General features: G+C 42.4%; 1 protein-coding gene and 1 non-coding gene across 2 annotated transcripts in view; both read right to left on the reverse strand.

Moving 5' to 3' along the window:
• SPON1 (spondin 1) overlaps window positions 1–27624 on the reverse strand; it is a 254246-nt gene that overhangs the window by 163440 nt on the left and 63182 nt on the right. The window contains exon 3 of the mRNA XM_012780725.2: window positions 20365–20498. Coding sequence (XP_012636179.2) covers window positions 20365–20498 — 134 coding nt within the window. The remainder of the gene's footprint in view (window positions 1–20364; window positions 20499–27624) is intronic.
• LOC142870740 (U6 spliceosomal RNA) lies at window positions 26750–26859 on the reverse strand. Its single transcript, XR_012919085.1, has one exon. It is a non-coding gene; the product is annotated as a U6 spliceosomal RNA (small nuclear RNA).

Raw genomic sequence — 27624 nt, forward strand, 5'->3', positions numbered from 1 at the left:
CAGTGACTGGTTTGAGTCATGAAACATTTCCCACTGCAGAAAGGCCACTTATGTCTGCTTTGCTTTTTCCAAGCGAGGCAGTTTGGCTAATGGTAACCCATTGTTCTCGAAAGGAACCATTGAGGTTGAATTCAAACTCCCTTCCCAGTGTCGGGAATCAGCAGGACGATGGTCTGTCCGCCAGCGGAAGGTCAAACCAAGGACAGAGATTTCTTTATGGAAAAGACACTTGCTGCTTACACTATGCATTCCGCTTTGCGTTTCCCTGAGTTTCTTCTTTTCAGTGTCTGCACCCCTCTTGTAGCATCTGACCTCATCCTCATGTGACATGAGCTCATCAGGGGTAGGCCACAGTCATCTCGGACCCCCACAGAGTTCTGGAGCAACAACATGAGACCCTGTGTAGGCCACAAAATCCGGGCATGATTTGTCCCGTTTTCTAGCCTTTCTCCTAGAAAATACTTTCACAAACAAGAAAAAAAGAATGAAAGGAAGGGTGAGAGGGAGGGAAGAAGGAGGTTAAGACCCTAGTTTTCTTAGTGAAAAATGTGGAAGAGAAATTAATGGGACCCTATTTTAATGCACAGCAGAATGTACGTGACTAATTGTTATTTTTAAAAAGAATAAACCATTAGTGCTTATGATGGGGGACTTGGGAATGATTCTAGAGCCTTTTATCTATGTTGAACAACATACTGCAAACTTTTCCCCCCAAGTTGGCAAGGAATAAATTAAAACCCAACAAATCAATAAAAAATACTTATCCAAAAGTTGAGAATGAAACACGTACACATTGCATGTCTGAGAAAGATGAAGGAGTTGAACTTCAGAGCATGTGTCCCAAGGAAATGCTTAAAACCTTTACAAAGTAGGGGTAAGTAGGAGAAGTCACAGAGGGGAGAGGGAAGGGGGAAGCCCTCAGCCTCCTCAGCTCTATCAGGGAACAAGAGTAAAACCAGATGGTCACCACTTCCAAGGAGCAGCACAACAGACATCCTGGAAGCTGGACCCTCACATGTGGTGGACCCAAAGATCAAACTTTTCCAGGGCCTGTGTCCTGGTCCATGCTTGGTTCTGTGTTTGCAAATGGATGAGTCTGTGCCATCAGGTTGAGATGTACATTTCCCTCGTTTTCTGGATGGCTCCATGTCAAGGATGTTTCTAATACAAAGTGTGATACATTTCAAGAAAGTAAGCAAGCCAGCAGAATCCTTATCCCAGGAGGACATCTGGTAATGATCTTTTGATAATAACTCTTTGCACTGTATTTAATGCTCCTCTATCTAAAGGCATCAACACACATAATGTTTCTCTGGGCCAACATACTTAGTCTTGAAAATCTATAATTCAACCTCCTGCTCACTTGGGTTCTTCTGTGTTCAAGCTGCCCTAGAGATGACCAGGGGTGCCTCATGGCCAGAGGTCTAACGTCACCAATGGGCCCAATTTGCAATCTTATTGTACTGGATTGTCCATAATAAATCCTGGCCTTCTGTGTCTCTGGTACCCTTCTTAGGAAGTGTAAAGCAGCTCTTCAATTCATAAGTTGCTATGATTTGTGCAACATGTTTTGGTAAAACCAATTAGCTGCAATCGATTACACCAGGGATCAATGGCTGAGCCAAAGGCATACATAGATGAACTGAACAGGAGGGGTGCTGGCCATTCTGGGTTGCCTTTCTGCTAACTCTGCCCAGTAGGGGTTCTGAATATTGAACGGTGCAAACTGGCCTGCTTGAAATCTGTCTTTTGGGAAAAACAAATGTCAGTCAAATTACAAGAAGATGAGTCACTTGCACAGGCCTAGGTCCAGAGCAACAGACAATTATCCAGAGCACTTTTCTCCTGGAGCCTGTGGCATATCCCATTGTGACCCAGCATGACTGTGGCCGAGGCGATGTTGTAACCGGCCGTGCTATCCCACATCCCATGTATTTGTGCAATCAACTTCCAGCGCTAATGATCAACTGTGCATGAGGAAGACCACATGCAAGCCTGCAGTTAGCAATGTTTCCGTTTGGATCCTGTTGGGCTCTTTTTGTTGTTGTTAGGCCTCATCAGCATAAAAATGAAGTTGTTTTGATTTGCTACTGTCTGTCTGCTATCAGAAAACTGTTATTAGTAAAATCGCATTAATTAGCAACAGCTGAGGAGAGGACGGGCTATTTTGGAGCTGCAGCTGCAAGTCTCTTTGCAATCTGACTGTTGACTAAATTTTCACAATTAACAGAATAAATAGTCTCTGAGTGTATTTAATCACGTTAATTTTGTTGTCCTCTATTTGCATTACTGTTTAAGACTGGTAGTTAATCTACATTAAATACTCTGATACCATTAGCACACTTTGGAGCATAACTTCAGTTATCCTATTCCTCTGTGCTTTATTGGAAGTGACATATTGTTTAGCTTAATGCTAATTTTTTAACTTTATGCAGGAAAATAGAGAATTAGTTAAAATTTTATCCAAAAGGTTGGCCTATTAACTGAAATATTTGATTAAGTTGGAAAACTACAACCGTGTTATTAGGGGTCATTAGCACTGGAAGTTGATTGCACAAATACATGGAATGTGGGATATCATGGCCGGTTACAACATCGCCTCGGCCACAGTCATGCTGGGTCACAATGGGATATGCCACAGGCTCCAGGGGAAAAGTGCTCTGGACAATTGTCCATTGCTCTGGACCCAGGCCTGTGTATAGGACTCATCTTCTTGTAATTTGACTGACATTTATTTTTCCCAAAAGACAGAATTCAAGCAGGCCAGTTTGCACCGTTCAATATTCAGAACACTTCCTGGTTTACAACCGAGCTGGATACAGAATTAGGTGGATGGATGGATCCATGGATGGATAGATAGAAACATACAACCATATGTAAACAAGGACTGAGATTTGAACCTTCCAGATTCTAACCCCAACTGGTTTATTACTTGTCTTTATAATCGCCATGAAATCAGCACAGTACAGACATGGTGTAACAGAAAGCCCTTTGTAATCAGGCAGATCAAGTTTGATCCTGGATTTACCTCCTCAGTGCATAGTAGGTAAATTCCTTCCCTGAGCCTCAATTTTCTGCCCTATAAATTGGGGTTAATACCTACTCTATGGGGCTCCTGTGAGCATTAATGAGCTAAGCTAGTATGGAAAGTGTCTAGCATGAAGTAGGTGCCTGAAAAATGTTACCTTCCCTCTTCCTTCTACTTTAAACCTTGTGTTACTCTTTAACTTCTTGTGTACTTATGCTTTCTCTACCCAACTAGAAAATTCATTGAAACTTTATGAGGGAGGAAGTCTCCCTTGTTCATCTTTGTGCCTCCCCCAGTGCACCGCAGAGCAGCTGAGACCTACCGGATATTGGTACCCACTGGTCGGTGTGAGCCCACGTGCCTGGCCTTGACCATCAGCCAGTGTGACAGTAATAGCATCAACTGAGCACTTGCTATGTGCCAGGCACTCTGTAGTAAGCATTTCACATAGTGAAAGCATTCCCAGCCCCGGCTGCCCGTTGGTCATGTGGGATCCCTGATTCCATCCCAGACCAATGAGACCGGGATTCCCAGAGGTGGGTCCAAAGCACCCGTGGGGTTTTAGAGCTGCTCAGGTGATTCCCATATGCAGCCAAGGTCAAGAACCACTGACACAGACTATCTTGTTTAACTCTCCCACCTACCATGCAGGTAATGTTGTTATTATCTCCTTTTGCAGATGAAAAAAGCCAAGGCACAGAAGGACTAAGTTACTTAATATAGCAGTTAAGAGGTGGAGCCAGGATTAGGAACCCGGTGGGTCTGGCTCCATGACCTTACCCTTCTCCACTGGACTCTCCTGCCTCCCCTGGGACAAGGAAATCCCAAGCTAACACTAATGGGCAAAGATAGCATGTAGGTGTCCCCAGAGTGACACAACATATTTTGACCATCATAAGAGAAAATGTGCAAAAGTACAGCCAACCCTTTCCGTTTTAAAAGTGGAGGCCAGGTTCTTATCTTGACTTTCACACTCAGGGTCTGTGTGATCCAGTTCAAACCACGTTACCTCTCTGAGCTTCAATTTCTCACAATGATTATTATGTCAACCTTGCGAGAGCAGTTGGGAGGTAGAATGGAAGGTGCCCTGTAAACTTTAAAGGTGGAAGAAGCCATTTTTACTTTAAAAATATAAAAAGGGGAACTTCCCAAGCCTTAGCTTCTGATGCCCATTTTATAAGGAGGAAAACAAGCTCAGACTGGCTAGAGCTAGGACGCTAACCTGGACCTGCCCTACCCTCACGCCCACCTGCAAGGGGCAAACCTTGTTTAATGGAACATTTGCAGCCAATCAAGGACATTCTTGAAAACACAATTAGCAGTAGAATCTGTAGTGATTGCCAGAGAGGTGTGGAAAGGGAGATTTTTTTTTTTCTTGGCTGTAGAGAAATAACGGAATAACTAGGCTTTTCTGTAAAGATCTGTTTTAGAGGTGACGGTGGTGGCGGCTGCTGGGGGGAGAGGGGGGTTGCTCCTCCCTCCCTCCCACACTCTCCCCGGCCAGGAACTCTCTGTCACTTCCTGGCTTTGTTCCAGGGGCTAAAGTGAAAATGGAAATGCAGCCTGGTTCCAAAGACAGCTTGGCATTTCAGGTTCTCAGATGAATATTCATGGGCCCATCCCTCTGCCTAGTTCTCTTCTTCTTCCCTCCCCCATTCCTAGCATGAGCCTGGGACATAGTAGGTGCTCACTAAATGTTTATCCAATGAATAATTGAGCCCTGTGGGGTAGTGGAGAGTCCAGAGTGGTGAAAAGTACTTCACCATTCCTTCCCACATGAGGCCAAGTGCCTAAGACGGACCACATACAAAAGAGCCTTTTACTTCTCATCATTCAGTTTCCATCCTGAACTGCTCACCTTGACCCAACTTGGTGTCCTGTTTCTTGCCTTGCAACAGCCTTTCCCACTGAGGGCCCCTTGGACCTGAGGCTTCTTTGGTTTAACCCTTTGCTGCCCTTCTCTACTATGAGCTGCTCTGACTCTGCAGCCACCCTGGGTAAAGCCCTCACCTGGGCCAGCCCAGGATCCAGGTTTCCCTGCACCCATCCATGGTGGGTCTCACACAACTGATGACAGAGCAGGCATGGAGAGGTAGTGAGGGGGTTGACAGAAGGTGACTTGAGTGGGCAAGAAGCACCAACAGACTGCAGTTTGCAAGATCACCCCCGTTTGCTCCTCTAGTTAGAGAATTATTAAGGGCCTCAAGCCCCTTTATAAAAGACAAAAAATCCTGAGAATTTGGCCTCATTATAGATGTAATCATGCGCTGTGGCAGATTAAAAGCTTGAGCTGTGGAGTCAGACTGTGCAGGATTCAAATCCCAGCTCTGCTACTTGTGAGCTATATGATACTGGGCAAGTTGTGCCTCAGTTTCCTTTGAAAAATGGAGGAAATAATAATACCCTCATTATAGGATCGCTGGCACATATTTTAGCTATTATTATGGTTGTTATTACAAACTTCGAGCAATATCCAGCTGGATATTCAAAGAAGGAATGTTTGGCAAAAGAAGGGATAAAGAAGAAAAGGAAAGGAAAAGAGGAACATTCACTGAGCACCAACTCCTGAACAAATGCCTCAGTGTAGCCCCACCTTCACCCCAACCACACTCCTTCCTGCCACACCCTCAGGACCACTTGCAGGTCCCCTAATGTTCCCTGCTTCCTCTGGTCTAGGGACAATCAGTTTCCTCAGCTTCCCCTTCCCTACTGCCTTTTTGCCACTGCCCTTTGGACCTTCTTCACCACCCTGGGCTGGGTTGGGCGCCCGGTCTGTTTCCCCACCACTCTGCGTGTTCCTGGTGGCAGAGGCTGCATCCTGCTCAGCTCTGCCTCCCAGTGTCTGGCTTGACGCTGGGTATGGGATGCTGGTGCTTGGTACAAGCACACTACAGTAAGGACTGAATAAATGAAGGAACTCAGCTGGATCCCTGGCATGTCCCTGCCTGTCTTCCCCATTGAACCCAATGTCTCCTCATCCACATCTTGGCCCAAGTTTCTGGTAGGAAGAAGCCAGGGAGGAAAGAGAAAAAGAAGAAAGAAAGGAAGATGCGAATGCAGCTCTCCTCTTTTCCTTCCACCTTACCAGCCCCTGACTTGGAGCTGAATCTTTTTCATTTGAAATCATTTCAAAGTTAAAAGAAAACTTACAACACCACCACAAAGAACTTTTTTACCCTAAAGCCTTTGAGGGTAAGGTGAATAATCACACAGAGTACTTATTGTGTATTTCCTACAAACACAGATACTCTCCCACATAATCACAATATAACCATCAGATTTAGGAAATTAACATTGATGCATCAAATGTTCACATCCCATTCAAGTTTCCACAGTTGTTATTTTATAGACAAAAGATCTAGTTTAGAATCATGGCGCTGCATTTAGATTTTATGTCACTCTAGTTTCCTTCTAGAACATTCCTCAGTCTTTCTTGGACTTTGAGACTTCTGAAGGTTACACGGCAGTTACTCTGTAACGTGTCTGAGCTTGCCTGATGTCTCCTGACAGTTAGATTCAGGCTGTGCGTCTTCAGCAGGAATATCACAGACGTGGTGCTGTGTCGTGCTCTTCTCACCCTTCCCTTTCACGGGGCACAGATTTAAGTTTAGAGTTATCCCATTACAGGTGTCTGCCAGACTTCTCCTTGCTAAACTTCCTGTTCTTCTCCGTGTATTTATTAAATATTTTGAGGCGGGTACTTTGAGATCATATAAACATCCTATTCCTTACTGAACTTTCCAATTATTCATTCATGTATTTATTTAACTGGCATATGCATTTATTTATATCAGATGACCTATGGTTTTCTATTTTATTTAACAGGTTGTGACCCATTGCTCTTAAACCATATGAGAACTTAGAGCCCTAAGTGTGCCGAGGTCTTCCTCCTGTCTTGATAATATATTTTAATGTTTATTTTCCCTGGTCTTGGTGTTTTAAGTTTAACATGACTATTTTGTTTCATGTTTTTCTAAATGCCGCTTCATATTCTTTATAGGAATTGGCAAGGAGCAGGCAAGCAAAAGGAATGGAGACTCCATGAGACTGAAACTTAATAGTTTTTGAAGCTAGCAAAACCACTCTTAAAAATGTACTGTTTTTGTCTTAAGTGCCAAAAACTGAAATTCACTTCGTGGGGTGAACCACTTCTTTGTCTTAGGAAACATCTACACGATGATCTTAGTTTAATTGCAAATATAATGCAATAATAATAATAACAGCAACAATAATAACATAGCCTTGTACAGTACTTATCCTGAGTGCACTTCATATATACTCACTCACTTGATCCTCACAGCAGCTCTAGGAGGTAGGAATGTACTATTATCACACCCATTTTACAGGACAGGCACCGGAAGTTTAGAATGACTTGCTGAACGTCATTAGTAAGTGGTAGTGCCAGATTCCAGTCTCAGCTGCAGGACCTGTGAGTCTACCTCCTTAACTGCGATGCTAAACAAACTAGTCTGGAAGGCAGCTGGGTCTGGAGTTTGGGGCCACTGGGGCTTGTACAGGGGCATTCCTTTGGGGGAAGGGGAACTAGCCACTGAGGTTAGGCAGGAAGCCTGATGCCCACCAAGTGTGAGACAGGCCCGGAGCTGAGGGTAAGGAGTCCCTGAGGATGAACGTGGGCTCTTGGGCCCTGAGAGCGGCCAAACCTACAACCCAGTTGTGTAAGTTCTCTGTGGGGATCTTGTGACACTCCTCAAGTTTTCAACAACATCCTGTGAATCACTGTTGTTTGGTCCCAGCTGTAAGGTGGGTACCAAAGGGTGGCCTGGAGTCCGAGCTTGGGGCAAAGGCAGGGAGAGCTGAGGCCCTCAGAACAGATCCAGAGTCCAGCCCGGGGTGGGTGGCTGAGGGGCAAACAACAACCAACAGGTTTTGGTACATGTTATAATTCCCTAAGGATTCCCCCAAGTTCTTGGGAAGTCAACCTGTTAGAAACCTGGTCTTTCTACAATTAAGAAAGAACTAATTTCTAATAACCTGCCAATAATACTTTCCACTTAAAAAGATGGAGACCACCTACTCTTTTAGGAATCAGACTTGCCTCTCAGGGTCTACATCTTTGGTTCTGTTTAGGGCATCCTCTGTCACCTCCAGCACCAGTCAGGTGAGGCTGTTGGACCACTCCTCTGTCAAACTCTAAACTCGGAGCTGGGACCTGGGACATTTGCCAAATTTTTCTTTTGGGTGGAATCTTTTTTAGCACGGCACATATGGAGTTGTTGACTTATGAAGAAGGTAAGTCTTCCATCTCAATGCACAAGGAAACAAGAAGAAAGACATGAAGTAAAGCATGTTATTGTATTTAGTGTCCCCATTGCAGAGGCAATGTCAGGGATGTACTTTGGGACATTGATTGGACACGATAGATGGTAAAAAGTCACAGTCAAGTGAGACCTCTGGAAGCCAAACACATAAAAATGAGGGTAAAGAAAGCAGACCTGGAAAGTGGGTTTACCTAGCAACACAGCTGGTGCGAAGGAAGATTCCTCCAAGCAACGTGGACTGCAGCAGCGGGCCAGATCGAGCACATACTGACTCATCAGATTTCTACGTGGAGCCACAGATGTGTTTAATTTTATACTGTGAGGCCGATTTGCACACTGTGAGCATGCAGAAAGCCAGCTGCCTGGCCGCATGAGCATGGTAGAAATGCAAGAGTGGGAGATGCTGGCTGCTGTACGGAGGGCTCTGTCCATTTGCTCTTGCTGGTTTCCTGATTCCAGAGCAATAGGACAAGACTCAGCCCTGCGGCTTTCATGAGGGGTTGTGGCCTAGTCAGCCATCATTCACTACTCCCTGATTTTTTTCTGCACCCTGGAAGGCTTTTCTGGGGAGCTGGGACTGTTGTTCAGAATCTGGGCATAATTACCAAAAACAGCCTCTGACTTTAGGAAAAAAACATTAAATTAAATTAAAACCGGACTTTGGACCATGTACGAAATGATAGCTAACTAGTTTTGCACCCAAAACTGCAATTAGAGTAATTCTGATGTCACCGTTAATCATACCGATTTACATTTTGAAAGGAAACCAAATGATGAATATAATGATTATTTCTGTTTCTGCTTCCCCCTCTCCTTCTCCTCAAGAACTGGCAATAGCACTGAAGTCAAATTAAACATCTGCTTGAAAAATAAGCTGGAGTGCTGATGACAGCTGCCCTGGACTTACAAATGCACCACAGCTGTCAAACTCTAAATTAACAATGATTTTCATTTATGAATAGCACAGAACTAAGACATAAAGGAGCTTTTTCTCCTCTGTTTTCCTGGCTTCCAGGGGCTGTTAAATGTGAACTGTTAGGGAAATACCCAAGGAAATATGTAGCTGAAATCGGCCCACAATAATTAATCATGGGGGGGGCATTCTTTCCTCTTAGGTAATCTCATTTCTTCACTGGATTTAAGTTGGGTTTCTCTGTGGCTTGCAGGCTCGAGGGGAGGCAGATCATTTGGGACAACTATTTGATTCATGATTGGAAATGAATAGCGATGGAGCTAGCGGGTGTCTATGAAGGAATGCCATCTGCTACAGCACTGCGGACCTCGGCTCATCTTTTGAGACCATTTGCATCTTCAGTGAGCTTCGGCCCTCGCTTCTTCCTGATAAAGTAACAAATGCCCAGGTATACCACTTTTTTGCATTGCGGTCACCTACTGGGTATAAAAGATCTAATAAAGGCATTTTGGGCGACAGATTGTTTCACACTTATTCTCATGACCCTGAAAGACAAAGTAGGTGTGGAACCATTTCTTTGTCCTTTAATTTCTTTGTCCCAGAGTCATTACTGTCCTTCCTATGGATGGGGTGAGACTCAGGTATGAGGCAACATGCCAATTGTGTATATTTCCTGGTTTTAAAAAAATACAGACTGAAAGGTTAATGTAGGTACCTTTCCACTGTTGCCCAAAGTTCCCATGTATATCCTGTCATCATTTCAAGTCAAAAATATTCACAGGGATAAACGAGTGGTGGTATATCCATGTAATGGGATATTATTCATCTACATAAAGGAATGAAGTGGTGATACATGCTACAACATGGATGAACCTCAAAAACATTATGCTAAGTGAAAAAAGCTAGACACCAAAGTTCACACATTGTATGATTCCATATATATGAAATATCAAGACTAGGCAAGTCCACAGAGACAGAATGGGGGGAGAGGAGAATGGTGAGAAACCGCTCAGTGAGTAAAGAGTTTACTTTGGAGTGATGGAAATGTTGTGGAACTAGGTAGTGGTGGTGGTTACACATTGTAAATGTACTAAATGCCACTGAATTGATCACTTTAAAATGCTTAATTTTAACACATTTTATATTATGTGAATTTAACCTCAATAAAAAAAAATGTGCACAGGATCAAAAAATCCTGTTTTGATTCCAGCCTGACCAGTGCAGGAAAATCTTGGCAACTTCCACTCCATCAGTGGAAGAGGCCTGTACCTGGTCATGCTGCCATAGACGAGGGTGCTGGTACACAACTGGGTTGGGCCATGTGCTCTTGCACGCCCACCGAGGTGCAGTCACCTCCAGGTTCCCACAATGTGGGCACAGTCCACACAGCAGGACTTTAGTCTTCCCACCTGAGCTGCAGTTCACTGCTGTGCCTGGAGCTCTGTCTAGGGCCTGTTCCTCTGCAGCCTGTACTTCCTGTTTAATTTTTGCTGGTTTCTACCCCTGGGGGCTGGATCCTGCACCTGGGATCCCAGCTGCTGAATGACACTCTGCTGTCTTCAGAATGCTCCCCTGGAGCCAGGAACCCCTAGCATCTGGATTCCACCTGTTGGGTGGTGGAGTTTGGGGTACAGGTTCTTCCTGAACCAGGCATATGTTTCTCTTGAGCCATGGCACTGGTCTTTTCAACTGCTCTCCCAAGAACTGGCCATTTTAGCTGGCTCCCAAACCCTTTTCTGTTGACTCCTTGCTTCCTCCCTGAGGTTCTAGACTGCCTCAAATGAAGCCATCCTGACTTATAGCAAAGAAGCCTATGGTTCTTCTTACTACTTAATGCCAGAAAAATTGTAGAGTAAGCTTCACTCCAGCCACAAGATCCTCCTCACCCTGCCATTTTCCTCTAAATCACACACACAGTCATCCTTGTGGTTTTCCATGTTATTTCCTTTGAAGATAAAAAGACTTGGTGAGCCCTGTGAAGTTACAAAGTAGTATGAGTGCTAGCTAATTCCTCCCTAATACTCATCCTTTCTTCCCACTGACAAGCTTTTCTCTTGCCAGGATCCCTAGGCTTGTTTTCCATTTTCTATGTGACATTTAGTATCTTCACTTGGGGAACAACATCTCCCCCTACAGGCAGTCCTTGAGGGGCTCAGGAGGGTTACAGGAGGGGCTCAGCCCTGCTCCTCACAGACCTAGGGTTACAGGAGGGGCTCAGCCCTGCTCCTCACAGACCAACTAAGGCAAAAAGTGGGGGTGGGTGGGGGGAAGGGAGTTGAGCTCAGTCAGTGTAGCTTAGTGCTGATGAGCTAACAATAAGGGCTTGGGAATTGGGCAGAAGTGCTTTTAAGTGCCAGCTCCAGGGAAGGAGACCAGTGGTGCAAAGGATAACACATCTGACTATGGATCAGAAGTCCCAGCTCCATTACTTAACTGCTTTCTTACCCTGTCAACCTCTAAACCTGTTTTCTCATCAACAAAATGGGAATAATATAGTGCAAACCCTATAGAGCTTTTATGAGGATTAAATAAGACAAGGCATGCAATGTATCTAGCATAGTACTTGGCAATAAATGTAAGCTACTTACACTATTATTCAACTAATCAAGGTATTGGGCACTAGTGCTTATAGGGCTACTATAACAAAATATAAAATCATAAACTGGGTGGCTTAAAAACAACAGAAATTTATTTGTTACAGCTCTAGGGGCTGGAAAGTCCAAGATCAAGGCACTAGCATATTCAATGTCCAGTAATGACCCTCTTCCTGGTTTACAGATGGCCTTCATCTCATCCTCACATGGTAGACAGCAGAGACAGGAAGCAAGCTCTCATGTCTCTTCTTATAAGGGCACTAATCCCATTATTAGGGACCTCCTGACCTAATTATATCCCAAAGGACCCACCTCCTTAGACCATCACATCAGGGATTAAGTTTGAACTTATGAATTTTGAGGGGACACAAACATTCAGACCACAGCAGGCAACTCTATGCACCTCCTCGCATCCCCCTTTGACTCCACCCATGGTTGCAGTGACCAGCTCTGCCCCACTGTAGCTAGATGGTGCACACCTTGCCTGCATGGTGTACCTCTTGCTTCCTGTCCCAGAGGGTGCTGTAGCAAGTGTTTAGAATCTGCTAACACTCACATATGCACAACTCAGAAGTGCAGGGCAGTTAATGCTTGTGGGGCCACCCTTGATCAGTAGAGAATGGAGGCCACTGGACAGTGGATTCTCCCCTTTACCTTGGGGACACTATTCTGAGACACATGCCAAAAGGCTTCTCCAAAGGCCCTAGGGGGATCAAGCACCAGTTTCTTACAGCAATGGCCAAGTCAATAACACTTGACCAAATCACCATGTCCACCCCTCGCTCCTGCTCCCTGGGGCCACTTCCCAAATAAACTACCTGCTTACAAGCTTTTGTCTCAGCTGGGCTTTGAGGAGAACCAAGTCCAGGAATCAACAATTATTGAAGTCCCAGCATTAGGGTACGCATTAGAGCAGGAGCCAGTACACTTTATCTATAAAGGGCCAGATAAGACATATTTTGTGCCAATCTCTGTTGCAACTTTTTAATTCTGCTGCTGTAGCTTGAAAATAGCCCTAAACAATACATAAGTGAATTAAAGTGGCCGTGTTCCAACAACAGTTTATTATATTTGCAAAAGCAGGCAGTGGGGTGGATTTGGCCCATGGGCTATAACTGGCCAGCCCCTATGTTAGAGCCACAGGGAGGAGTAAAATTGATCCCCACCTTCATGAGGCTCAGAGTCCTGGGTGGGGAGGAGGAGTTCCTAGAAAGGAGGCTGTAAAGGTGGCTGGAGCAAATCATGAAGGGCCTGGAACTTCATGCTAAGGAATTTTGACTTTATTCTTTGGTGATGAGAACATTGAATGAGTTCTCAGATCTTGTAGGGGCCACAGTGGGAATGGATTATTTCACTGGCAAGAACCAAATTGCTTCTTTTTAACCTCTATGTGAAACCAGTCCTGCTAGTGAGTTGTATCTTCCCACTTCTCCAGCGCCCTGAATGACGCTTCCATTACCAAATGTCCCACCCTGGAACGCAGTGACAGGGCCAAGGTCCCTTATCCGACACCCTTGAGGCCAGACGTGTCTCGGAATTCAGAATATTTTCGGATTTCAGAAAGGTAATATAGTACACATTCCATATATTTTGTAACATCCTTATCAGGGGCTAGGATAGCGTCTCACAATCAAACACATTAATATTTAGGTAAAAAGACTATAAATAACTGCAAGTCAGTTCAAGGCAGGTTTTGGTCCTAAATGAGTTATGAAAACTCTTTTGGATTTTAGGGCTTTCTGGATTTCAGAATTGCAGATGAAGGGCTGGGGACCTGATTTGTTTTGTTTGTGCTTCACCCCTAGAGTGTGACAACCTCAAAAACAGCCTCTGTGTCCTCAGTCCCCGCACACAGGAAGTGCTCAATAAGTGCTGCTAAGAGAATGGATAGACAAGAGGGGCTGGGGAGCAGGGTTCAGGGAGGGATGCAGTGGGGGGCTGGTCAGGGGTCTGGTGAAGGACACAGGGGGCCTTACACGCTCTGGCCGGGATGCTGGACTTTATCCTAGGGTGGTGGGGAGCCCCGTTCAAGTGCGTCAGGTAAGTGGTGTGAGGAAGGGTCAGAGGGCAAGGGCTAGGGTGATCAATTAGGTTGATCTTGCCTTAGAGTAAGGCAAGAAGTGTCTGTGCATAAGGCAGTGACTATAAGCAAGAGGCAAACGGGAAGAGACGGTTATAAGCCCAACTTCCAAGATCTGGCTACTCATGCTGCTTGGGGAGAGGGAGAAGTCAGAGTTCAACCTGACTCTGCAGCACCAGGGTGAGATGGCAGAATATGGCATCAAGGTCACAGACTCAGGAGCCTGGACGTTCCTGTGTGAATCCCAGCTCTGTCACTTGCTCTGTGACCTTGGGCAAGTTACTTAACCTCTCTGTGCCTCAGCTTCCTCCTTAGGCTCCACTTCACAGGGTTGCTGTGAGGTTGAAGTAAGTATTTGTAATGCACCTAGAACAGTGCTTGGCTCTTGGATATTATTACTGCCTGTAACAAACTATTGTTTCCTAAGACTGAATTAATTCCCCAAATGGGTCACCAGGTGACAGTCTCTTGATTAGATGGATGACCTAGATCTCAGGCATTTCCAGGAAGGGACAGGTTAAGTGCTGGAAATCTACCCAATGAATAAATCCACGGAAAGAGAGAATCACTTCAGGAGACAAAACTTTTGTCAGACTCAAGGGGACAAGGCTTCCTCCTGGCGGGACCTGTAAACATTTATTCTACTCACGAGGGCTTTTTCCTTTCATCAATTGCGACTCTGCTGTAATGGTGTGCAGCACTTTGCAGCACTGTAGCATGCCAGAAAACCTGAAGTGCTGGGTCACTCATTTGTAGCGAGAAGGCCATAAGGAGGGCTGCCTGGAAAGTCTGCAATTTAGAAATGTTCAAATCTTCGCATCCAAATGGAAAATGGAAATGGTGTCAGGTTTGTGCCAAAAGGAAAGTCGTAATTGCTGTGCGCTTCCCTTCCCAGCCCTCCTGGGCCAAGGAGCACAACCAACCACGCGGGCTTCAGAGCTGTCATCTGCTGACATTCGGCAGACTCTGCAGCTTATCTCTCAGCCTGCCTTTTCCCAGCAATATTACTCACACGCCACCTCGCAAACGCTCCTTTCTGCAAGGGAGGGCTCTGCAGCCAAGTTGGTATCTCCCCTTTCATCTGCCCTGAACTTTGCTGCCAGATTGAAGCACCCTCACTAACTTTTTAATGAGCCTTCCTCCCAGCGTGTCAGTCCACTGTTTAACAACCACTCACGGTTCCCTCTCTCCTCTGGAATCAAGCTCAATCTCTTTATGTTGATATTGGAGGAATTCCATGACTTAGCAATGGATTTTGGCCCCCAAAGACCTTCTAATCTCAACAAGTCTGTCTGTCTGCTGTCTCCCCGGGCTGCCATGTCTACCCTGACCTACAAGTTCTGACTTCAGCTTTCACTCTGTCTACCCCTTTATCTGAAATAACCCTTTCTCTTTTTGTTCATTTATTCAAACCCTACCACTGCCTTCAAGACATAACCGCTAATCTTTCCAAGAAACTCTGATTATTCTATTCCTTACTCATCTCTTCTCTGAACTTTCACCATGTTTAATTTGTCCCCCATTCATGTCTGTCTGGGGGCTGCTAACTTTGCATACATATTTTTATTTATGCCACAACTAGACCGAATGTGTTTTGAAAGCCAGAATCATTGTTTATACCTCGAGTCTTTCTCAGTGCCTGGTATACTCTGGGCACATGGTAGGTACGCATGGATTATTGATTAGTTGATTTCCCAAATACCACCCCTCGACATGAAAAAGAAGGAAACTTTCTTGGCTAAATAAAGGGTCTTCTTCACCTTGATTAAAGGCATTGATTTGAAACCTTGCACAACTACATATTAATATTATACTTAAAAGTGAAATATAATAGTATTCCCATTCAAATCAAGAATAAGCATGACTACTACTATCTAATATTGCACTAGAGGTGCTAAATAAGCTAAAATATGAAAAAGAAATAAAAGGCATACATATTCATTATTTTTAGATACGATAATTTACATTGATCATCCCAAAAGAATGAAAAAACAAGCCTTTAGAACTACCAAGAGAGTTTAGCAGTGTCAGATTCAAACTGAAGGTAAAAAAATCAGTAACTTTTCTAAACATAAACAATGATTGTAAGTATAATAGGAACAAAGATCCCATTCATAAAAGCAATAAAACTATAAACACTATAAATTATCTATGGAAAAAAATCCTCACAAGCATGTATAATCTAAGTGAAGAAAAATTGCAAAACTTTATGAAGAATGTAAAAGACCTGAATAAATAGGGTACATTCCATGTTTCTGACTGGGAAGACTATTATTAGGAATATTGATTTTTCCCATGTTAAACTATTAATTCAGTGCAACACCATTCAAAATCTCAACATAATTTTTTATCGAATACAACAAACTTATTCTGTAGTTCACCTGGAATTACGAATCTGCTCAAGTGACCATGAACATTTTGAACTAGAAGATTAATGAGCTATGACTTGCTATCAAAACGTAAAATAATGCTATGAAATGGTGTGGGTTTCATGGAGGAATAGATAAAAAGAACAACCAAAGAGAACAGACCTGTAGAACAATTTTGTATTTGATGAAGAGGCATCCCAACATATTGGGGAAAGGATAAACTATTTAACAAATGGATGTGGGATAACTATAATTATCCGTTTGGGGAAAAATAGGTAGATTTCACTTTCCCATCTGTGCTGGAGATCTGTGGTTTGCTCTTCCAGGTAGATGCCTGCTCCACTCTGTTGCCCCCTAATCTATGCCTGAGAGAATAATCTGTATGGATATATCAGTGGGCTCCGCTGTCCTCATGATTGGAGACAAGCCAAAGAGGAGGCCCACAGGGGATCAGGGGAAGGGGATTGGCTGGGGTCCTCCAGGCTAGTTGCTTCCCTTAACCAAAGGCCTCAGCTCCTGTAGGTGGCAGGTCCCCTCCACCCGTCCCCCCTCCTGTTGCCTCTTCAGGCCTAGGTGGTACAGGCGTCCTCCACTGTTGTTTTCCTTTGGCACTTCATTTTGAGCACATCATCTATTTTCGGTTGAGGCTTATTGATACCATCTCCTTCACAACATTAAATTTCAGGAAGATTAAAGACCTAAATTGATTTAAAAATCTATAAAAATATACAAAATATGGGAATATATTTATAACCTTGGGTGTAGGAAAATTAAAGTGAGGACTGGCAGAATCTTAAAGATTGATAACATCAAGGGCCGTTGAGCAAGTAAGGATTTAGGCTCTCTTGTTCACAGTCAGGGAGAGTGTTTAAGTTGGCAAGCTTCTTGGAGGAAAATCTGGCAGTGTCTATTAAAATTATAAATGTGCATCCCTTATGATCCCATTTCTTGGCATCAACCGTGGATAAAAACTTGCATATTTGCTCAAAGAGGCAGGCACCAGGATGTTCATCATAACATTATTTGCAATAGTAAAATACTGGAAACAATCTAAATGTCCATCAGCTGTGAAATAATTAACATCCATACCACAGATGATATGCAACAGTTAAAAAAAAGGTAGGTCTATGTGTACTGACCTAGACATATCTCTAATACATCTTATTTAGTGAGAAAGCATTCAAGTTCAGGACATTACATGTAATATAATATGATACCATTTGTGTAAACTCAAATTCCCACAAAAATGAAACTATGTACTTTTATGTTTTCCTTTATGACTATAAACTCACAGATAAAAGTCTAAAACCCACACACCAAATCGGTATCTATTTCTACCTTTGTGTAGGAAACTCTGGGATTTATTGGGGAGATGTCATGGATTTTATACGTCTTCTGTATTCTGTATTTTTCTGTATTTTGCTACCTTTTGTATTTGAAATTTTACAATGTAAATGTGTTTGTGTCTTACAAAATTATTTAATGATAGCTTATATATTATTCTTTCTGAAAAAAACAAATATAAGAAAGGAAGAACATGGACTTTAGAGTTAAATGGGTATGTGACTTTAAGAAACTTGCCTAATTTCCCTGGGGCCTGTTCCTCCTCTGTAAAATGGGGGTAGTTTCCTCGAAGATCAAATTAGACAGAGCCTGCTAGATGTGCGCTGAGTTCCTGGTATAGAGAAAGTATTAGATGACCCTTTCTTGCGCCCCCATTTGACCTGTAAGAACCTCCAGGGCCAAGAACATACCTTGGTGGTCTGTACATCCTGCATTCCTGGGCACATAGAGGCTCAGTGACATTTCTTGAAAGAATGAGTGAATGAACAAGCCACACATGTTAATTGTTAATGGATAAACATATGTTCACATATGTTGATTGTTAATGGGTAAACAAGAGATGCCTTTCTGGCTTCCACTAGAAAGATCAAATGCTTCTGGGTTGTAAGAATAACAATCAAAGAAAACCAGAGATCTGGGCCAGAGAGATGAAGCCTTTTAAAGCAGGAAGACCCATCATGTAGATCTGACATTTTCCAACCATCTTCTTTGGAGCCCCAGGCTCTGTGGAGTACTTGGGCTGCCATGGATAGGGGTGTGGGTACCAAGAGCCAAGCTGGGAACCCAGTCTCTAGGCTGAGAGACTAAATATCCTAACAGACAGTGGCCAGACCACATATGGAAATGACACTAGCACTCTGACCCACAGCCTCTGGGCCCCAGCAACCAGCCCAGAACATCAGGATTTAGTCAATGTCTGCCAACTGCTCTATGTTTTGCTGCCTGCCCCCACTTCAACCCAGAACCAACCAGAGAAAGCCAAATTTGCTCTGTAGACCAGTCACATAAGATGCTCCACTTGTAGTTAGTCTGCCTCCAGCTTCCCCATACCAAGAGCCTCCAATCAGAGCAGACCTGAAGTCTTCCCTCTTTTTTGCTGTAAGGCTTTCCCACTCTTCTGCCTGCCTTCGAGACTCTGCCAAATGCTAGTGATCGTGGCTGACTCCCTCGCTACACAGCAAGCTCTGAACACATAGCCTCTGTTCTCATTTGATTGGTCTTCATTCGTTTCCACAAGGCCTCCCACATTCCAACTAGATGCTAGATACATGTCATATATCAATGTGTATAGATGATAAGATTTCATTACAACTTGTTTTATTAATGACCACGATGTAGATTAATGCCAAGAGCCAAACTTCCCAAGGAATCGAGGGAAGGATGCTCAGCCTGCATTAAGCTAAGAAATAAACAAACGACGTCCAGACAGATGGCAGCAGAGGGAGGCCAGACAAAGACAGGGCTGAGTTGGGACAATGGACAGATGCTTCCAGAGACTCTGTGAGACTTTTTCCATAATCCAGGCACAGAGGAAGTCTAGGAACTGTGGGGACCCGAATGCCTAGGTGGGAGGCTTGCTATCATCAGCATCTTCTCAGGGGTGGGCTGAAGTTAACCACAGCTATAAAGTCTGTTGAAATGTTCACAATTGACAAATGAACCAAATACATAAATAAGACTTTAGGGAATTTAAAGAAAATGAAGATTGTTGGGAAGGTCCCAGCCCCTTCCTCCATAGAAAAATGACTTCTCGGATGCTAGGATTGGAGCCCTGTCCATCTACCTGTGACTATTTGCCTGGCTGAAATCCTAAATTCCCAGCGTCATTCCATAAGGACTTTAAATTTATTTAAAATAGATTGTTACTGTGTTTCCCAAACTGGTGAATGTTAATAGACACACACGAATACACACACACACACACACAAGAAAAGAAAACAAGGAGATTTACAGTTAAATAAATTTGGCAAATGCTGAGTGAAACCAAACTAAACAGATTTCTTTTTTACCAGGACTTTGCAAAACCTTCATTATGCTAATGTGTGTTGGGAATCTGCAAGAAGGGGTTGCAGTATGCAAATATTGAACCACAGAGACTGTTTTCCTGCCCATGTGCTTACATTTCCCAGGACATCATTCTGTGGCACAGAGTTTTTGGAGACACAGGTTTGAGGCAATGCTACCTTTCAGAGGAAAATTTTTTGGCCTGTTAATACCTCTTATTATCTATTGTAACTCACCAAAAGGAGAATAAGGAGGCCAGACAGGAAGTGGCACCCGAGGGCAATTTTGATGGGCAAGGAAGGAGATAGGATCAGAAGGCTGAGCTTGGGGCTAATGGAGGTTACATTTGGGTATCAGGTCAGCCTAACCCCAGTTTAAGGATTTTAGGTGTTATGTATTCTGAGAAAAGAAAAAGTTAAGTTTCACACAGAGAAAGTCAAAGATTATTTTCACCTAGTTTATAATTTTTCTTAACCAGACCTAGTATCATTGCCTCCTTAAGGTAGAGAGAGGCCAGGAGAATCATTCTATTCCATGGAAACAGAGATTCAGGCAAATGGTTCTTTATGAAACACTTTACCAATGGGTGGCCCATGGTGCTCTTTTAGAATTGAGATAGGGGAGGGCAGAGAGATGATGCAATTTGTCTGATGCCCAGTAAAGCCACTTTTCTTTCTGCAACCACACCACAAAGTCTTTGGTAAACTTCAGGGAAGGAGCATGAAGTGCCAGGAGGATTCCATGCTTACTTACTTTAGAATCACACAGCCCGTTCCTGCTGGCGGCGCTATCCAAAACACCTGGATTCGCGTTCTCCTCCGTGGTGTGCTTTCGGTGACGGCAACAGGGCAGTTGCTCATAAACTGTGTTTCTTCTTCATCTATGATCTACGGAAAACCAGTGGAAAATAAACACATGAAAATGCAACGTCCCTTTGGGAGAGCCCCTAAGGTTCTGAATTGAAACTTGCTCGATTTTATTTTTAAACCTGTCATTTTGTATTAGCAACTGTATATCCCCAGGCACCAGAATAGTGCTTGGCATGGGGTCCCAGTCAACATTTGTTGAACTAACATAATATGAGGACAATGATTAGGCACATCTACCTTCTCTGGGACCAATCTCATGTCAGCACTTTGAGGAACCAACCACTAGGTGACAATCTTGCTCATTTCACTGGTACAACCGGTGTCCCATGTCAAGAGAGGAGGAGAAAAATTGGGTAGGGATAATCCAAAGCAAATGTAGGTAGACTTTGTAAATCAGCTACTTAAAATTAAAAATGTTAAAACACCCTTTTGGAGGCAGTAAAGCAAAGTGCATAGCACTTTTTACTTGTGTAGTCCCCACTTCCTTAATTTGTGAGTTATATTCACTGTCAGTATTCTCCCAAGTTAATAACATCATGGTTTCCCATGACACTACAAACAAGATGGTAGCCTTTCCCATTTCCAAGGCTGTTTCAGCTCTTCTGTCTGCTTGCTACTGGGTCTGCTGTGATACTTGCCTATCCCTCTAGTAGAACTATGTAGTACATTAGACCTGAAAGGATCTTTTAGGGGAAATCACCTAAGTCCAATTGGTTTTAAGTGCCAACTCTAATTAGTTGGAAGTAGCTATGTCATGAGTCATATTAATAGCATTAATAGGTCACATTTCTTAAGTGTTTAGTATGTGCTAGGTACTACACTAGATGCTTTATTTGAATTACTCATTTACTCTTAAAATACAATCTTATGAGATTATTATAACCGTATTGTATTTATTTTGCTTTTAAAATTTTCTTTTTTTTTTTTTTTAGGACAGGCGGCAAAAAGAATTAAGTTACTCACACTTGTTCCATCACTGGACAAAGCAAAGGCAATCTCCTATTATTTTCTGTTTAGCTCCTACTAAACAGATCCTACTGTTTAGTAGTTAGAAGTAATTTTGATCCTACTTCTATTTTCCTCCTTTTTTTAGCATTTACTCCTAAGTATTTAATATATATCCTTTTAAGTGTGTGTATTACCTTGAAATTATATAGAATTGTTTTGTTTTTTAATGCTTTTTTCATTCAACATTATGCTTTTGAGCTATGTCAGTGTTACTGTATGTGAATGTGATTCATTTTGTGTGACTATTGCCTGGTATCCCATTGCAGGCATGGACCATGTTTTACTTATGTACTCTTCCAGGGAAGGGCACTTAGCTGACTTCCAGCTCTTTGTCTCCACAAACGTTGCTGCAATGAAGAACCTCATGCTATTGTACTTGTGATCAGAGTTTCTCAGCAATATAAACTATGTAGGGGGATTGCTGGATTGTGGGTATAGTCATTAATTTCACTAAGCACTGTGGATTGCTCTGCAGAATGGCTATACCTTTTATTCTATCAGCTATGCACAAGTGTTCTCAATTTCCCCATATCCTCACCAGTACTTCTTATTACTGGACTTTCTGTTTCCAATCTGATGGTTATAAAGTAGTATCTTATTATTTTAATTTAATATTAGGAAATTTTAGCATCTTTTCATAAATTTATCAGGTTTCCCCTTCTGTAAATTGCCGACTCAGAATCTTTGCCAGTGAATTTTCTTGTCTTTTTCTTGCTGTTGTTTAAGATTTTTCTAGATGTGAATACTGTATCTTTACAAATAACTTCTCCTTTCTGTCACCCAGAGGTTAATCTTATCTTTGGAATTCTTATTTAACAGAAATAACTTTCATCTAGTCAAATTCATCAGCTTCTCTTCTGTGTCTTGTACTTTGTGATCTTGCCTATAAAAACTGAGATAGCATAGGTTTTTTCTAATATTTTCTTCTGTTAGCTTTATAAATTACTTTTCACATCTGGTCTTTAATCCTTTTGAAGTTTATATTTTAATATGATGGAGTAGGGATACATCTCCATTTTTCCACATTGTGAGCTACTTTAAAAAAAATTGATACATTTTTTTAGAGCAGTCTTAGGTTCACAGCAAAATTGAGTAGGAAGTACAGAGAGATCCCACAAATCCCTGTCCCTACACACATGGCCTCCCCTACTATCAATATCCCCCACCAGGATGGTATATTTATTACAATCAGTGAGCCTAAAATGACACATCATTATCCCCCAAAGTCCATAGTTTACCTTAGGGTGCTTTCTTGGTGTTGCACATTTATGGGTTTTGACAAATATATACTGGCATGTATCCACCATTACAGTGTCATACAGAATAGTTTCACTGTCCTAAAAATCCTCTGTGCTCTGCTTATTCATCCCTCCCTCCTCACATTGGCAATCACGACTCTTCTACTGTCTCCATAGCTTTGCCTTTTCCAGAATGTCAAAGAGTTGGAATCATGCAGTATGTAGCGTTTGCAGATTGGCTTCTTTCAGTTAGTAATATGCATTTTCCTCTATGTTTCCTCTATGCATTTTCATGACTTAATAGCTTATTTCTTTTTTAACACTGGATAATATTCCATTTTCTGAATGTACCACAGTTTGTTTATCTGCTCACCTACTGAACTGAAGGATACTTTGGTTGTTTCCAAGTTTGGGCAATTATGAATAAAGCTGCTATAAATGTCCATGTGCAAATTTTGATGTGGACATAAGTTTTTAATTCAAGTAAATATCAAGGAGCACTATTGCTGGATCATACGGTGAGAGTATGTTTAGATTTGTAAGAAACTGCCAAACTGCCTTCCAAAGAGGCTGTACCATTTTGCATTCCCACCAGCAATGAATAAGAATTCCCATTCCACATCCTCCACAGCATTTGGTGTCGTAAGTGTGTTGGATTTTGGCCACTCAAATAGGCATGTAGTGGTATCCCATTGTTGTTTTAATTTGCAATTCCCTCATATCTTATGATGTTGAACATCTTTTCAAATGCTTACTTCCCATCTGTATATCTTCTTCATTGAGGTTTCTGTTCAGGTCTTTTGCCCATTTTTTAATTGGATTGTTCATTTTCTTCTGAGTTTTAAGAGTTCTTTGTATATTTTGGATAGCAGTTCTTTACCAGATGTCTTTTGCAAATATTTTCTCCCAGTCTGTGGCTTGTCTTTTCATTCTCTTGACAGTGTCTTTCCGAGAGCATAAGTTTTTAATTTTAATGAAGTCCAACTTATCAATTGTTTCTTTTACTAATCATGCTTTTGGTGTTGTATCTTAAAAAACCATTGCCATATACAATATCATCTAGGTTTTATTTTATGTTATCTTCTAGTTTTATAGCTTTGCATTTTACATTTAGGTCTGTGATCAATTTTGAGCTAATTTCTGTGAAGGGCATAAGGTCTGTATCTAGAGTCTTCCTTTTTTCTTTGCATGTGCACGTACAGTTGTTCCAGCACCATTTGTTGAAAAGACTATCTTCGCTCTATCGTATTGCCTTTGCGCCTTTGTCAAAGATCAGTTGACTATACTTGCATGGGTCTATTTCTGGGATTACTACCATATTCCATTGCTCTATTTGACTATTCTTTCACCCATACCACACTGCCTTGGCCCTTTCCCTTCCTCCTGACTCTAACAATTATCCCTTTACTCTCCTCCAGATTCAACTTTTGCCCCATCTGCATTAATCCCATTAGCCTCTTAAGTACATTCAAGTCTCTCCCATTAAAACTTAAGAGCCCTCACTTCACCCTTCATCCCACTCTAGACATGGTCTCATCTTTGTCTCCAGTACTATCAAATTACTTGAACACATTGGCTATACTTAGTGTCCTCACCCCTTCTACTCATTCCTCAATCCAGTTCTATGTGTTTTCAGACCACATCATGCTACCAAAATAATTCTACCTAAGGCTTCTGCAATGCTTAATCCAATGGATACCATGTGGCTCTTCTTCTTGACACACTCTCCTCCCTGGGCTTCTGTGCCATAGCTTCTTGGTCCTGCCCTCCTGCCAACTTTCCCCACCTACTCTCTCTCCACTTTCTTGGGCTGATCAGCCTCCACTACTGGATTTCAAATTTGAAATTGCTCAAGGCTCAGTCCTAACCCATCTCCTGTTCTGACTTCATTCTCCTTCCGTAGGTAATCTCATTCAACTCATGGCTTTAATTACTACCTCTGTGTAGAGGACTCATAAGTTTATATTTCCAGTCTAGGCCACTTCTCTGAGTTTCAGGCTGGATGGATCTCCAAGTTTATATTTCATCCAAGTTTATATTTCCAGTCTAGGCCACTTCTCTGAGTTTCATGGATCTCCAACCTGTTTTACTTGCATTTCCCTTTGGATATATCAAAAATACCTCAAATCCGTCCTGTTAATAACTAAACTAACCATCTCTCCTCTAACCTGGTCCTACTCCAACTCTGCAGGTCAAAAACATTGGCAGTCATCCCTGGCTCTTCCCTTGCCTTCATCTTCCATATCCATGCTGTCCATTCTGCCTTACAAATATGTCTTGAATTTCTACCAGCATTCCTACTGTTACCCTATACCAATCTAACATCACTTTTTCTAAGAATGAATAAAAAGTCATTCTTTTGTAAACAAAAATATTTATTTATTTATTTAGAGACAAGGTCTCACTCTGTCACCCAGGCTAGAGTACAATGGCACAATCATATCTCACTGATATGATAAGCCTTGAACTCCTCAGCTCAAGTGATCTGCCTGTCTCAGCCTCCCAAGTAGCTGGGACTACAAGTGCGTGCCACTGTGCCTGGCCTGAAAATCATTCTATCTAGTTCTTCCTCTCTTGTCTTTCTCCAATTTGTTATCTATATTTCAAGCCAGAGTGACCTTTTAAAAACACAAATATAATTTCAGTATAATATCTCCCTCCTTACAACAATTCAACATCTTTTCATGGCTTCTACAGTCAAGACTAAAATCCTTAACAGAGTCTAGTTCCTGTCTTTCTACCTCTAGCCTCACATTGCTCCATCTCCCTCCTTGCTTTCTGCACTCAGCTCCACTGCTCATGGGGTTTCTCCTGCCAAAGCCTGGTCAATTCCTATGCCCTTTTTTATTAAAAAAAAAAATCATTGTTTCCTCAGCACTTTGTATGGTGCCTGGTACATAATGGGTGTTCACTGAAGAATTAGGTATACTTGCCCCCTCCCCTTGGTTGTGAGACTCCTGCCTTTATAACTTGGCTACAATATCTGCCTTAGCTCCTTTAATTAGATAACTCCTTGGACTTCCTTCTGAATTTGGACTTTGCTTCCCTAAATGTTCATTAATAGCCTTGCTAGAGCAGGTACAGTGGCTCACTCCTGTAATTCCAGTGCTTTGGGAAGCTGAGGCATGAGGATCACTTGAGACCAGGAGTTTGAGACTAGCCTGGGCAACATTACAAGCCCCCATCTCTAAAATAAATTTAAAAATTAGCTGAGTTTTATGGCACACACCTGTAGCCCTAGCTATTTGGGAGGATCGCTTGAGCCCAGGAGTTCAAGGTTACAGTGAGCTATGATCATACTACTGCCCTCCAGCCTGGCCAACAGAATGAGACCCTGTATCTAAAAAAAAAAAAATATATATATATATATATATATATATATATATATATATATATATACACACACCTTGACAGTAATAATAGCTAGCATTTTTGAGCACTTTCTCTTGGTGTAGGACTTTACATATATTTAATATTATTTCCATTCCCCTCAAACACTGAAACACAAGCATTCTTAAGCCTACCATTTGGGAAACTAGTGTGATGCAGATAGGTTCAATAACCTGTCCAAAGTCCCATAGTGGCAGAGCCAGGACTTGAGCTCAGCCCTACCTGGCTGTAATTCCCATGTTTTCTCCTGAACTGTAGTCCCTCCCAATAGCATCATCACCCTTATGACAGGTAAGAAGTTTCTCTCTAGTCAAGCCTAGTCCAATGGAACCACATGCACTGGACCAGCCCACAATAACAAAATATCCCACTCCAACACACACACAAGTACTTGGTAAAAATAGCGCTTTTACTCTATATTTTCTGGAAACATTCTGAGATTCCCTTCTGCAGCTTTGTTGGTGTGAGGGTGGATCTGCAAACAATGCGATTTTCTTGGCCTTGCAGAACTACAATTCCTGCAATTCCCTCTTTGTTGTTAGTCACAGAGAATTTTGCAGGAATTTTTATTTTATTTTTTTTTTGAAAGAAGACATTTATTAAATCAAAATCAATACTTTCTTCTTAATATCTAAAAATATGGAACGCTTCACGAATTTGCATGTCATCCTTAAAGCACAGGGGCCATGCTCATCTTCTCTCTATCGTTCCAATTTTAGTATATGTGCTATGGAAGCGAGCACTGCAGGAATTTTTAATCCTAATTCTTTAAAGTATTTGAGAAGGTTCTAGGTGATTACATTTGGAAAGCCAAAGGGAACGAATATTTAATTAGTACTTACTATGTGCCAGGTACTTAACATGGCCAATTCATTGAATATTTGGTAGTAATAAAAGATTTTACAGCGGAGGAAATGAAGCTCAGAGTGAGCTGGAATTCTGACCCAGGGCTGTCTGAAGTCAAAGTCCATGCTCTTTCCAGTTGAACTCTGACAAAGATCCCAGAGGGGGTAAGACTAAGACCCGTGGCCAAGAACTGAAACAAAGAGGAATGTTTTCCAATCCATAGGAGCCACCTCAGGTAAATATGGTTGTTTATCCACAACCTCAGTTGCCAGATGGTAATTAAGCATTGAACAGAAGGGGCTGTTTCCTCGTATTCAGAGATTGCTCCCAACATTATTTGCTTCTCAGAAAATATCAGCTTCTTTTGAAAAGCTGTGAGCCCATCAGAACCTGCTCCCGTCCCTTTCCCCACGTCCCACACGTCTCCACGTTTGTCATGGCCTGGAGCAGACCTTAGAATCCCACCGTGTTACCCACCCACTAAAGGGCAGTCACTCATTTCAGTCTGTGGTTTCTCCTCTGAATACCTGAGACCAAAAGATTCAAACATGTGACAATGGGGCAGCTGTGTCGCATAATAGTACTATGGGTGATTTTTATTTCCTTTGTATGCTTATTGTATTTTCTAAATTTTCTACAGTGATGATGAATTTAGATGAATA

The sequence above is a fragment of the Microcebus murinus genome, chromosome 4, assembly GCF_040939455.1.
Source record: "Microcebus murinus isolate Inina chromosome 4, M.murinus_Inina_mat1.0, whole genome shotgun sequence".
Taxonomy (NCBI): domain Eukaryota; kingdom Metazoa; phylum Chordata; class Mammalia; order Primates; family Cheirogaleidae; genus Microcebus; species Microcebus murinus.